Source organism: Canis aureus, chromosome 33 (genome assembly GCF_053574225.1).
Source record: "Canis aureus isolate CA01 chromosome 33, VMU_Caureus_v.1.0, whole genome shotgun sequence".
NCBI lineage: Eukaryota > Metazoa > Chordata > Mammalia > Carnivora > Canidae > Canis > Canis aureus.
In genome coordinates, this window is record NC_135643.1 from 586,165 (window position 1) to 601,233 (window position 15,069).

The window sequence follows — 15,069 nt, forward strand, 5'->3', positions numbered from 1 at the left end:
TAATGTAAGGTGACCTTTATTGTCGTTTTAAGTGCACAGCTAAAAAATGTGTAGATATTAGATATTCTTGATATAGAGGTAAAGAAATTGATTTTTAAAAACATTCACTGCACATTTACTTAGTGTCAGGCACCATGCTTAGAAGTAAGGTGTACCATTAACTGGTGAATGTGCAAACTCATAATTGTATCATGTTAAGGGCTACTTGGTGTTTTATTGTGCCTCTTGGACAACAAAGCTGAGCTTCTATGAGTTGCATTCCCTTCTTGTATTTCATTCCCTTTCTTGTGCTAAATTAAATTACCTTTCAATTTGCCTGATACTTTATTGCTGTTTCCAAAGTGTTCTGAGTTCTTTTCTTTTTTAACTTCCTGAAATGCAAAGGTCTGTGCTCCACACCCATCTCTTTCCAAGTCTCATCTTCATTACTGTGTTTTTGTTTGTTTGTTTGTTTTGTTATTGTTTTAAGTAACCTGGGGCTCTAACTCCTGACCCTGGAGACCAAGAGTTGTATCCTCAACGGACTGGACCAGCCTGGCACCCCTCTTCATTACTGTTTTACACTTCTTCTCCTGGCTTTTCCAACTAACACTCTTAGAATTCTTCCACTGAATCCTCTTCATCCTTGGCTGCATCATATAGAGTATGTTCCCTTTCTTGACATGGCTTGAAACACTCCCTCTGTCCATGAATCTGCTTCTCTTATAGTCATGCTGGGGAGAGACTGTTCATTCTCATAAATCCTACACTCAGAGCCTGAAAGTTGTCTAATGTCTTAGTTTCTGAACCATGACACCTAGATAGTAATTTTAAAAATTGAGATATAGGGTAGCCCGGGTGGCTCAGCGGTTTGGCGCCGCCTTCAGCCCAGGGTGTGGTCCTGAAGACCTGGGATCAAGTATTGGGCTCCCTGCATGGAGGCTGCTTCTCCCTCTGCCTGTGTCTCTGCCTCTCTCTCTCTGTCTCTCTCATGAATAAATAAAGAAAATATTTTAAAATAATAACTAAAATAAATTGAGATATAATTTGTATACCATAAAGTTCAGGCTTTAAAAGTATACATTTCAGTGGATTTAGTAATTCTCAGAGTTGTGAAACCATCACAACCATCTAAATCCAGAACATTTTTTTTCTTTTTTTTTTCCTAAGATTTTATTTTTAAGCAATCTCTACACTCAACATGGGGCTTGAACTCAACAACATAGCTAGCCAGGTGCCCCAAAATCCAGAACATTTTCATCACATCAAAAGAAATCCTGTATCCATTAGCCATCATTTCCTGTACCCTCCTCCCTCCAATGCCTGGTAACCCCTAATCTACTTTCTGTGTCTATAGATTTTTAGGGCTTTCTGTCTTGTCTTGTCTTCTTTCTTTCTTTCTTTCTTTCTTTCTTTCTTTCTTTCTTTCTTTCTTTTCTTTTCTTTTCTTTTCTTTTCTTTTCTTTCTTTCTTTTCTTGGTTTTATTTATTTATTCATGAGAGAGAGAGAGAGTCAGGGACATAGGCAGAGGGAGAAAGCGAGAAAGAGGCTCCCCATAAGGAGCCCAGTGTGAGACTTGATCCTGGACGCCGGGATCATGCCCAGAGCCAAAGGCAGACGCTCAACCTCTGAGCAACCCAGCCATCCCTTAGTGGTTTCTTTGAGACAGGAGGGGCAGAGGGAGAGAGAAGAGAAGGAATCTTAAGCAAGCTCTACACCCAGGACAAGCCCAACTTGGAGCTTGATCTCCCTGATTTCATGACCTGAGCCGAAATCAGGAGTTGGTCACTTAACCACTTGAACCACCCAGGTATCCCTGTGCCTGTAGGTTTGACCATTTGGGACATTGTGTATACACGGAATCATGTAATATGTGGCTTTTGTGTCTGGCTTCTTTCACTTAGTACATTATTTCAAGGTTCATCCATGTTGTAACATGTATTAGTATTTTATCCCTTTTTATGGCTCAATAGTCCATTGTAATCATGTACCTCATTTTGTTTACCCATCTGTCAGTTGATGAACATTGGGGCTATTTTCATTTATTGGCTATTATGAACAGTGCTGCTATGAATTTTCATGTACTAGTTTTTATGTGAACGTGTGTTTTATATATAAGAATGCAACTGTCAAGTCATGCAGTAACTCCATGTTTAACTTTTTTTTTTTTTTTAAGATTTTTAAGATGTAGGGATCCCTGGGTGGCTTAGTGGTTTAGTGCCTGCCTTTGGCCCAGGAAGTGATCCCGGAGTCCCAGATCGAGTCCCGCATCAGGCTCCCTGCATGAAGCCTGCTTCTTCCTCTGTTTGTGTCTCTGCCTCTCTGTCTGTGCCTCTCATGAATAAATAAATGAAATCTTAAAAAAAAAAGAGAGATTTTTAAAATTTATTTATGAGAGACACAGACAGGCAGAGACATAGGCAGAGGGAGAAGCAGGTTCCCTGTGGGGAGTCTGATGCAGGACTCAATCTCAGGACCCCAGGATCACCTGAGCCAAAGGCAGATGCTCAAGTACTGAGCCACCGAGGCATCCCTCCATGTTTGACTTTTTGAGGAATTGCCAAACTTCCATAGGCTTGCATCATTTATGTTCCCACCAGCAGTGTTTTTGAAAGCCCAGTTTCTCCTCACCAACATTTGTTACTGTCTTTTTTTTTTTCCTTCCTTTAACAGCCACCTAATGACTGCAACTTGGTGTCTCATTTGGTTTTGATTTGTGTTTACATAATGACTAATTATTTTGAGCACTTCTTCATGTGTTTTTGACCATTTGTATCCTTTTTTTTTTTGGAGAAATGTATGTTCAATCCTTTGCCTGTTTTTTTCTTTTTCATATTTTTTATTTACTCATTTGAGAGAGAGAGAGCGAGTAAGGCATGAGCAGAGGGGAAAGTCAGAGGGAGAGGGAGAAGTAGGCTCCTCCCTGAACTGGGAGCCCGACACAGGGCTCAGTTCCAGGACCCAGGATGATGACCTGAGCAGAAGGAAGATACTTAATTGACTGAGCCACCCAGGTGCCCCTTTCCTTATTTCTAATTGGGGTACCTGTCTTTTTATTTTTCCTGATCTTAGGTGGAAAGAGTACAGATTTTCACCATTGCATCTAATGTTCTGGGATTTTCATAGATTCTCTTTACCATTTTGAGTTCCATTTCCTAGTTCCTTAATATTCTCTTAAAAGTTGCTTCTCAAAATTTCTCAAAAACAAAATAAATAATAATCTTTATAAGTAGTAATTTTTACAGGTGCCTGGGTGGCCCAGTCAGTTAAGCATCTGCCTTCTGCTCAGGCCATGATCCCTGGGATCGAGCCCCATGGTGGGCTCCCTCCTCAGCAGAGTCTGCTTCCCCCTTTCTCCCTGCTTGTGTGTGCACTTGTGCGCTCTCTCTCTGTCAAATAAATAAAATCTTTTTAAAAATTAATTTTTAAGACCTACTTTATTTGAGATTTACATCTTCTGTTTGTGATCCACTTTGTCCATCATCTTTCATTTATCACTCCTAATCATTTCTTTGTATTCACTGAATCTTTGTGACCTGTGTCTCGCTCCTGCTCTCTACTCTAAATGCCATCATCATCCATCATGCTTTCAAAATTTGTTTCAACAACTACAGTCTCATATTCCTTGGTTTTATAAATAGTATATTTACCATTAAGCTTTTGTTTTGATTGTGTGTTTGTTTGTTTGTTTTTAGAAAATAAAGTGTAGGGCAGGGAAACAAGTTCTAGTAGTCCAACTAGGGATAACACTTAAATATAAATATCACAAAACACATATATAAACATAAACACATACCCATAGAATTACTTGGATTATACTAATTTTGCTGATTTTAAAGTTGAATTTACCTTACAAGTTTATTTATAAGTTGTTTTTAAAATACATATATAGACCACACAGGAATGTATATGTATTTTTGTTTTTTTTGTTTTTTTTTTGTTTTTTTTTTGTTTTTTTTTTGTTTTTTTTTTGTTTTTTTGTATATGTATTTTTGGCTAAATGGAATCATTCTGTACATTAAATTTTATTAAAAAATTTTATATTTAATTTTTTTCTACTGGCATTATATGAAGGGTGTTTTAATAACCATGTCATTAAACATTCTTTAAAATACTGTATTTCGGGATCCCTGGGTGGTGCAGCGGTTTAGCGCCTGCCTTTGGCCCAGGGCACGATCCTGGAGACCCGGGATCGAATCCCACGTCGGGCTCCCGGTGCATGGAGCCTGCTTCTCCCTCTGCCTATGTCTCTGCCTCTCTCTCTCTCACTGTGTGGCTATCATAAATAAATAAAATAAAATAAAAATTAAAAAAAATAAAATAAAATAAATAAAATACTGTATTTCATTGCTGCTATACTTTTTTTTTTCTATTACACATTTAGGTTACCTCTAATCTTCCACTACTTTAAGTAACCTTTATATATTCTTTAAGTTTGCACTCTGATATTTTCTTAGCATAGATTTTAGATTAATGTGTTATACAGTCTTGCTAAATAACTATCTAAAAATGGTCATAAAGTTTGCACTCTAACTTTAGCAGTTTATAAGTGTAATAATTTCTTTTTTATAGTTCGGATTCTGAAATAATAGGTTATGCCTTGGATACACTATACAATATAATATCTAATGATGAAGAAGAAGAAGTAGGTAAGTTTGTTATGTTTTTTTTTCTTTTATTGTGTTTTTCTATGCTTAAAATAGCATATGCTATATGTCCTGGAATTGTACTAATTTTGCAGGTTTTAAAGGTAAATTTATTCTATAAGTTTATTTATAAGGGTTTTTTCTTTTTTAACCAATAAAGGAGAGACATAGGCTTAGTCCTAGAAAAGTATTTAAAATGATTGCTTTGAATGTTATTTGGAGATGGACTCAGAGTCTTTTTTATAAAATATCTTCTTTCTTTCAAGAGTCAGATGCTTACAGAGTACCTAGGTAGCTCAGTTGGTTAAGCATCCAACTCTTATTCTCAGCTCAGGTCTTGATCTCAGGGGTCAGGAGTTCAAGATCTGCATGAAAAAAAAAAGCACTTAACCAACTGAACCACACAGGCATACCTTTTTTATAATGTATGTGTGTGTGTATATATATACACATATATATAAATGTATATATAGATAGATTTTTTATTTATTTTATTAGAGAGAGCGCGATAAGAGTACGAGCAGACAGAGGGCAGAGAGAGGGAGAAGCAGACTCCCTACTGAGCAAGGAGCCCCAATATGGAGCTCGATTCCAGGACTCTGGCATCATGACCTGAGCCAAAGGCATTTTCTTAACCAACTGAGCCACCCAGGCATCCCTATAAAATATTTTGCCCACTTTTTGTGTTTGGTTTTAGTTAGACCGGATGAATATTAGTAATTTTGGATTGAATAAATCATTTTTGGCTATTAAAAAAACAAACTTTTATGTTATTATCTGGTGAGCAATATGAAATTAGAGGGATTTTCCCTCATAAATACTTAAACTTTTAACATAAACTTTTGTTAATTTATAAAGAGCAACAACTTATTAAATTAGAAAGTTTTTTTATATTAGTCTGGTGTGAAATAATACTAATCAGTTCAAAATTCACACACTTTGGTACATCTTTCTTTTCCTATTTTTGTTTCAAATTACTTACATTTTAAAAATAAACTAGTCTGTCATTTTACTTTATTGTCAGTATGCAAAATACTTAACTAGAAGTCTACATACATTTCTTTCTATATATTGTAAAAAAGCATGTTCATTGAGTAACATTTGACAGGGCTGTTGAAGAATGAATTCTTCACATCAGATTGGCTGTTGAAGGGGCATAGTGGGTGTTTCATTATTCTAGACAGCCAGAAAGATGGGCATATTTGTGTATTTCAGAAGTCTAATTTAGATTATAGTTATAAGACCTCTTAATTCTAAGTAGGCAAATTATAAAGTAATGTAGATAATTATAAGTTTATACATATATTATTATGATAAAAAAGCAGAAATAACTTCACTGAATATCAGTAATAGGAACATTTGAAGGGATCCCTGGGTGGCACAGCGGTTTGGCGCCTGCCTTTGGCCCAGGGCATGATCCTGGAGACCCGGGATCGAATCCCACGTCGGGCTCCCGGTGCATGGAGCCTGCTTCTCCCTCTGCCTGTGTCTCTGCCTCTCTGTCTCCCTCTGTGTGACTATCATGAATAAATAAATAAAATCTTAAAAAAAAAAAAAAAATAGGAACATTTGAAACTGGGTCATGTCAAATGGTCACAATTTTTTGGACTTAAATATCTTTTCTTAAATATTTATTTTTCTGTGATATCTAATTTACAACTTTATAAATTTCTCAGGGGTGAAAAAACTTTCTTTTTTTTTTTTTAAGGTTTTATTTATTTGAGAGAGAGAGAGCATGAGTGGGGAGGATGGGTGGAGGGAGAGGGAGAAGCAGACTTCCCGCTAAACAGGAAGCCCAACATGGGGCTCTATCCCAGAGACCTGAGCAGAATGCAGACACTTAACTGAGCCACTCAGGCACCCTGAAAAAATCTTTAGTAAACATGATTTGATACCCATGGAATAAGAAGCTGTCAGTCAAGGATGATATTTGAATGCAATATACACAAGAACACACTTTGAAGAAAAAGACACTTATCTTCCTAGTTATTTCTTAGATGAGAAAATTAGGTGCAACACACCTGTTAGAACACATTAAAATAAAAGACATTTTCTTTCTTTTTTTTTTTTTTTTTTTTTTTAGTTTCAGATTAGAATTTAGCTCTTTTTCTAGTCTGTAGCAGATAATTTTTGTGTTTTAAAAAGTTGTGTAGCAGCAGTATTTTTAATTAGGTGGTTTTTCCTCATAAATTTATAACTTAATCGTATTTAGAGTCCAATTTTTTGTTTGTCTCTGTGTTTGGGCTCTTTATTTTTAATTCAGCATCCAAAAATGATTATTTGGACAAAACAAGATAAACAGTTCTTTGGGGGAAAAGTGGTAGAATCACTTTTTCTGGGGAAGATTAAAATAGGAACTTAAACTATGTTCTGAAAATGTGCTTATCCTGAAAGTTCCAATTTAAAAAAATCTAGATATTGAGAAATATGCCCTTCCATTCCATTATTGATACTTTTTCTCTACTATTTCATCAATTCTTTGCTGACATAATGAACTCCCTTTTACAGTTCTTCACCTTGAGGATATTTACAGTCCTTTATTTAATAATAAATCTGTCTCACAATCCTGAATATATAGTATATGCTATATTTCTTTCAGGCTGTATCAGATATTTGAATAAAATGGTTGAGTCTCTTCTTCAAGAGATTTTATTGCTTATTTGACATTTTTAAGCTCTTATTTATTTTATTGTAAATATTCAACATAGAAACTGTTTTCTTCATTGTCCACTTTTTATTTATTTTTGTCTACCTTTTCAGATGATGTGGAAGGTAAAAGATTGCATTTACATATGCTTGATGCTTTTAGGCATAATTCCTGGTAATATAAAAGGCACTGTCAAGTGATTATTTTTTCTGGTTGGTAAAAAAGAGATTTGTTTCACTATATAAGAATTCCCTAATTAAAGGGAAATGTTTGATAATCTGATAACTGCTATTAATTTTTTCTGGGGATCCCTGGGTGGCGCAGCGGTTTGGCGCCTGCCTTTGGCCCAGGGCGCGATCCTGGAGACCCGGGATCGAATCCCACATCGGGCTCCCGGTGCGTGGAGCCTGCTTCTCCCTCTTCCTGTGTCTCTGCGCCTCTCTCTCTCTGTGACTATCATAAATAAATAAAAATTAAAAAAAAAAAAAAAAAATTTTCTGTAGCTACTAAATTTATTTATTGTCTAGAACACAGAAAATAGTGCATCTTTAAACAACAGTAAAGCCTTTTCTCTGGCAGGATAGCTTATTCAAATTACTTGTTTGTATACTTCTTGGAGAAAATTTTTAAGAATTTTTATTTAAAAATAAAAATGTTTGAAAAAAAAATAAAAATGTTTGAATATGTATACATACATATGTATATATATAAATTTTACATGTATTCAACAAGAACTGAAAAGGTATTCCAGGTTAGAAAACACTTATATATTGATATTGTCCCTTTAAAATAATGCATGCACAGTGTTTGGTTAGTGACATTTTTTATATTAACTCGTAGAACTCACCAATATTGTTTTTCCTTTTTCTGGTAGTCTGTTTCAAGTTCCATTTATATTTAATATTAATATTTCTTTTCCTCATAATTAAAGTAATGACATTTTATTTTATTTTGTTTTGCCATTTTTCCTGAGAACCTTAACTTTTTAAAAATGAGGAAGGGAATATCCTTATCTAAATAAAATAGGTTTAAAATAGTATATAACAAAGTTAACTGTACTTAACAAAAAACTAACTTATTAAAGTGTTATTATAACATGTATAGCCTTATATATAGCTATATAAAGTATATAGCCTTACCTTTGTGACATTTGTTTTTTGTTTTGTTTTTTAAAGATATTTATTTTATTTATTTGAGAGAGAGAGCAAGAAGGAGAAAGTGTGAGCCAGCATGAGTGGAGGAGGTGTAAAGGGAGAAGCAGACTCCCCGCCACGCAGGGAGCCAGATGTGGGAGTTGATCCTGGGACTCCAGGATCATGACCTAAGCCAAAGGCAGATGCTTAACTGATTGAGCCACTCAGGAGCCCTCTTTGAGACGTTAGAACCCCTTGTTTGAAAGCAGAAAATACCAAAGTTTTATGCCTTTACTCTTGTGAAAATAAACTGATTTCCTTACTAGATAATAGATTTTAGTCGTAGTTGTTTCCATTGTTGTTTCATCATTTTTGGACAGAGCTTTAAAATCTACAGTGCTTTCGTGTCCATTATCTTATTTGAGCCTCAAAGTAGCCTGTGAGGTAGGTGGTATTTTTCTCTTTTCTAAAGGTGAGAAAAATTAATTTAAGATGAAAAAATAGAAGCCCAGAGATCATGTAATGTATATAATATCATCTAGTAAGTAGGATAACAGTAAATTTTTTTTAAGATTTATTTATTTTAGAGAAAGAGAACATGAGCAGGAGGGTCAAGGGAGAGGGAGACAGAATCTCAAGCTGACTCTGTGCTGAGTGCAGAGCCTGACTTGGGGCTTGATCTCAGGACCCTGAGGTCGCAACCTGAGCTAAAACCCAGGAGTTGAATGCTTAACCAATGGTGCCACCCAGTGCTCCAACAATTTTTTTATTATGCTTTTTTTTTTAAGTACCCCATAGATTTGTTTTCCTTTTGTTTTGTTTCAAATTTTTATTTAAATTCTAGTTTGTTAAATAGATTTCTGATTTAATACATAATGACCATTTTTCTGACTAGATTATCTTTAGTAAGTCTTATAATTTACATAACTAGTTTATGGAAGATTTAGACAAACATTAAAAATACAATGTGCTTGTTTAATTGAGCACAGTGTCAAAGATTACTTGATACTCCTTCACCATGAGTTAGGACTACTTTTACTAGAATATCTCTTTCTATAAAGCAGTGTTGTCTTCTGTAATATGGTTATGAACTTGATATGGAGTAGAATTCCAAAACAGGGTCAAGAAATGTTTTTTTGGTTTTTCCTCTCTTTTTTTTTTTCCTTTGAGAAAGAGAAAGAGAGCATGTGAAAGTGCATTTTTCAAGTGGAGAAGTGGAAGGAGAGGCAAAGGGGAAGAGAGAATCTTAAGTAGGCTCCAGGCCCAGCACAGAGCCCTACTGAGATTATTACCTGAGGCAAAATCAAGAGTTGATCTCTTAACCGACTGAGACTGAGCCATGCAGGCATTCCCCCCAGAAATGTTTTAAAATATTATTTATATTTCTGGAGAAATTAAAACTGTAAATAAACATTTGAAGAATAAAAATATATATACATATTTTGTTTAAAGCCAGTCATATAAATAGGACTAAAATATTTCCAGAGGTATACAATAAGGACTTGTAAGAAAGCAATCTTTAATTTGATAGAACTATCTTAGATTTATGTTCACTATAGTAACAAAGTACCATTTAGTTGGAACAGTACCATTTAGATTCTTGGAACAGGATTATATTTTACTAGTTCAATTCAAAACATTGATCTTAATTATATACTGTTAAGCCGCAGTATTTTAAGGAGTTTACAGAAAAAAAATCAAATGTGTTAACTCTTATTCTTGCCAAGTTTTTAGCTTGTGCTCAATGCAGATATTGAATTAAACAGTTTCTTGGGTTAAACTTGCATTTCGTAAGGTGTAGCATAAAAGTCTCAGAGTCCTCTGTATTAAAAGGGCCCATAGTTAAATAAACTTTACATACTGTATTCCTCTCTGAAGCATCACAAAATTTACATTAGTATATTAAGTGCTGAGAATTCTGCAGTAAAGAAACCTATTCAACTTTGTTTAATACAAATACATTTGTGCAAAGGCAGTTGTTTTCATCAAATACTTGATAACATGCCACACTGTCCTGCATTTTGAGAAATAACTAACCGAGGCTTAAACCCCTAGCTTAGTTATTTGCATTTATCCACATAAAAACTTTTCACCATTTTAAAAAACATTTCATAGGAAGAATTCATTAAGTCCATATGTTTTTTTCCCTTCCATTTTAGATTAGTTTTAATAATATTCTCCCAAATTCAATGATTTTTATTTTGAGCTTTTCTCTAGAGATCAACAATCTTTTGGCCATAGGGCATTGTCTGTCTTACAAGCAAGGTTGTGTGACCCACTTAATATTTGAGATAATTTAAATAAGTTGCCAGTATTACAAATTGGGAGCTTTCTTTTTTATTTTTTTATAAATTTATTTTTTATTGGTGTTCAATTTGCCAACATATAGAATAAATACCCAGTGATCATCCATCAAGTGCCCCCCCAGTGCCTGTCACCCAGTCACCCCAACCCCCCCCCCCACCTCCCCTTCCACCACCCCTCGTTTCCCAGAGTTAGGAGTCTCTCATGTTCTGTCTCCCTTTCTGATATTTCCCACTCATTTTTTCTCCTTTCCCTTTTATTCCCTTTCACTATTATTTATATTCCCCAAATGAATGAGACCATATAATGTTTGTCCTTCTCCGATTGACTTATTTCACTCAGCATAATACCCTCCAGTTCCATCCACATCGAAGCAAATGGTGGGTATTTGTCGTTTCTTTTTTTTTCTTTTTTTTCTTTTTTTTTTTTTTGTATTTGTCGTTTCTAATGGCTGAGTAATATTCCATTGTATACATAAACCACATCTTTATCCATTCATCTTTCGATGGACACCGAGGCTCCTTCCATAGTTTGGCTATTGTGGACATTGTTGCTATAGACATCGGAGTGCAGGTGTCCCAGCATTTCATTTCATTGCATCTGTATCTTTGGGGTAAATCAGATTGGGAGCTTTCACTCACATGAGATTTTGGGAGGGGGGGGGGTGTGTTTTTTTTTTTTTTTTTTTTTTTTTAAGATTTTATTCATTTATTTGACAGCACAAGCAGGGGATGGGGCAGGCAGAGAGAAAGAAAGAGAGAAGTAGGGGAAAATGCGGGGCTGATTCCCAGAGCCCTGGGATCATGGCCTGAGCCGAAGGCAGACACTTAACCAAATGAGCTACCTAAGCACCCCTCACATGAGATTTTGGATTTTTAGATTTCTATTTTTTAAAATTCTGAAAACTGATGACAGCTGGGCCTGCATTCCCACTTGGCAGTCAATTGCTGCTTCCTATAGGCAGGGCATATACTCTCCAGCCTTCCTGTTGTCTTATAGCAGCCTGCTTCACTCACATATATTACTGTCTTCCCCTATAGTTGAGTTTTTATTCTCCACCATATATACAACACCGAAATAAAAACCAGATTTGGATTTCTTCTCCCTCACAACAGCTTTTTTTTTTCTTTTAAGATTTCATTTTATTTATTTATTAGAGAGAATGCAGGTGAGAGTGCAAGGGAGGTGGGCAGGGAGGGGAAAGAGAGAGGCAGAGAATTCTAAGCCCAAGGCTGGGCTCTCTACCCCACAACCCAAAATCGGGACCTGAGCCAAAACCAAGAGTTGGATGCCTACCTGACTGGGCCACCCAGGTGCCCCGTAACAGCATTTTTGAAGTATAATTGAAATATAATGATTGCACATAAGTTACAATATGATGAGTTTTGACATATGTATAAACCCATGAAACTGTCATCACCACCACCAAAATAATGAACATATCCAGAAATTCCCTTGTGCTTGTTTGTAATCAATCCCTCTTCATAGGCCTCATTTAGTCACATATCTGCTTTTATTGCTGTGGATTACTTGGCATTTTTCTAGAATTTTTTATAAATGAGACCATACAGTATATACTTTCTTCTTTGTTTGTTTTTTGGGTTTTTTTTTTTTTGTCTGACTTCTTTCCTATAACATAATTATTTTTATTTTCATCCATGTTTATATCAATAGTTAAATTTTTAAAAATTGTTGAGGGACACCTGGGTGGCCCAGCGGTTGAGCATTTGGCTCAGGGCATGATCCTGGACTTCCGAGATCGAGTCCCACATCAGGCTTCCTGCATGGAGCCTGCTTCTCCCTCTGCCTGTGTCTCTGCCTCTCTCTCTCTCTCTCTGCGTCTTTCATAAATAAATAAAATCTTTTAAAAATAAATAAATAAATAATTGTTGAGTATGATTCTGTTGTATGAATATACAGCAGTTTGTTAGTTCATTCCCCTGTTGTTGGTCATTTGGGGTTGTTTCTGGTTTTTAGCTATGACATGTAAAGCTTTTGTGAACATTCACATACAAGTCTTTGTGTGGATGTATGTTTTCATTTCTCTTCAGTAAATACCTAGGAGTAGAATGGCTAAGTGATGTAATAGGTGTATTTTAGCTTTAGAAGAAATTGCCAAACTTTTTTCAAAGTAGTTGTACCATTTTATATTGGAATGTGCATAAGAGTATATGAGAGTTCCAGGTCCTCCACATCCTCTCCAATACCTGATATGGTGAGTCTTTTATAATTTTAGCCATTCAGGGCACCTGGGTGGCTCAGTCGGTTAAGCATCTGCCTTAGGCTCAGATCATGATCTCCAGGTCCTGGGATCTAGCCCCACATCAGGTTCCCTGCTCAGCAAGGAGCCTGCTTCTCCCTCTTCCACTCCCCCCTGCTTGTGTTTCTCTCTCTCTCTCTCTCTGTCAAATGAATGGATGGAATCTTTGAAAAAAAAAATTTTTTTAGCCATTCTAATAGGTGTGAAATAATATCTCATGGTAGTTTTAATTTGTAATTTTTTAATGAATAATAATATTGAAAACTTACATGATTTTTTTTGTTTTGTTTTGTTTGTTATCCATGTAACTTTTCTTTGGTCAAGTGTTTATTCAAATTTTGGGGGTTTTTTTGGGTTATTTTTGTTTTTTTTTTTAATTTTTTTTTTGTAAATTTTTATTTATTTATGATAGTCACACACAGAGATAGTCACACACAGAGAGACAGAGACATAGGCAGAGGGAGAAGCAGGCTCCATGCACCGGGAGCCCGATGTGGGATTCAATCCCGGGTCTCCAGGATCGCGCCCTGGGCCAAAGGCAGGCGCTAAACCGCTGCGCCACCCAGGGATCCCCTTTTGTTTGTTTTTAGTGGGGTTTTTTTTTTTTTTTTTTTTTGTCTCATACTTGAGTTGTAAGAATTCCTTATATATTGTTTGTTTTTTAAACATTGAAGGCTCTTTTTCTTTTTTTTTTTAAGATTTATTTATTTATTCATGATAGAGAAAGGCAGAGACACAGGCAGAGGGAGAAGCAGGCCCCACTCTGGGAGCCCGACGTGGGACTCGATCCCGGGACTCCAGGATTGTGCCCTGGGCCAAAGGCAGATGCTAAACCGCTGAGCCACCCAGGGATCCCCTCCTTATATATTCTAGATACAAATTCTTTGCAATGTTTATTTCACAAATACTTTCTTCTAGTTGATTTTCTGAACACTGTATTTTGAAAAGCAGAAGTTTTAATTTATTGATTTTTTTAATTTTATAATTTAGACTTTTCTATTTATGAACTCTTTGCTAAACATAAAGTAAATAAGATTTTCTCCTATGTTTTCTTTTAAAAGTTTTGTAGTTTTAACTCCTGTGTTTAGGTCTTTGGTTTCTAGTTTTACACTTGGGTTTGAGCTAGTAAGTCTGTTTCTGGACTTTCTATTTTATTGGTCTGTGTGTCTATCTTTTTGCCAATCGGATACTGTCTCGCTTACTTTAACTTCATAATCTTGAAATTATGAAGTAGAAGTCCTCTAGCTTCATTCCTTTTCAAAGTTCTGTTCGCTCTTTTAGGTTCTTTGCATTCCCTTATCTTAGAATCACTTTGTCAATTTCTACCATAAAAGGCTGACTGAGATTTTGATTCAGATGCTGTTGAATCTGTCGATTGATTTGGGGGAAACTGACATCTTAACACTATTGCACCTTCTAATGCAGGAACACAGTAATATGTTTATTTAGGTCTTCCTTTGATTTCTTTCAGTACCATTTTGGAGCTTTCAAAGCATAATTCTTATACATCTCTTGTCAGATTTATCCCTAAATCTGTAACAGTTTTTGGTGCTGTTTTAAGTGGTACTATTTTTAAGTTTCGGTTTCTAATTTTTCATTGCCAGTATATAGAAATGCAGTTAATTTTGTGTATTAACCTTATATCCCATAATTATGCTCGCCTCACTTGTTAGTTCTAATAGCTTTTTTATAGATTTCATAGGATTTTTACATAAATATATCACTTGTAAATATAGTTTTATTTCTTCCTTTCCAATCTGTTATGCCTTTTATTTCTTTTTTCTACCTTATGCCACTCCTGTACAGTGTTGACTAGAAGTGGTAAAAGTGGATATTCTTGCCTCTTTACTGCTCTCAAGTGGAAAGAATTCAGTCTTTCACCATTAAGTATGATGTTAGCTGGAAGTATTATACGGATGCTCTTTATCATACTGTTCTGTAACTTTAAGTATCATTTATATGGTTAGCACTCTCATGTGTATGTCCAACCCAAACTTCTCTAATGACACCTAGGGTTAGCTTTATCCAACTGCTTACTTGGTATCTTTACTCAAATCTTTATAATGTGTCACATACTTGACGTGTCCAAAATGAAACTT

At 35.5% G+C, this 15,069-nt stretch overlaps 1 protein-coding gene and 1 long non-coding RNA gene across 8 annotated transcripts in view; one reads left to right on the forward strand and one right to left on the reverse strand.

Annotated features, from left to right (window-relative positions):
• The window catches only part of USO1 (USO1 vesicle transport factor), an 89,970-nt gene that overhangs the window by 27,025 nt on the left and 47,876 nt on the right, over positions 1 to 15,069 (forward strand). For 2 of the 3 annotated variants that reach the window (XM_077882504.1, XM_077882505.1), the window contains exon 4: positions 4,553 to 4,629. The exons of the other annotated variant lie outside the window; for it this stretch is intronic. In XM_077882504.1, the coding sequence (XP_077738630.1) occupies positions 4,553 to 4,629 (77 nt within the window). The remainder of the gene's footprint in view (positions 1 to 4,552; positions 4,630 to 15,069) is intronic. 3 annotated transcript variants of the gene reach the window in all.
• Positions 1 to 15,069, reverse strand: part of LOC144304077 (uncharacterized) — a 59,079-nt gene that overhangs the window by 25,497 nt on the left and 18,513 nt on the right. The gene's annotated exons all lie outside the window — the stretch shown is intronic.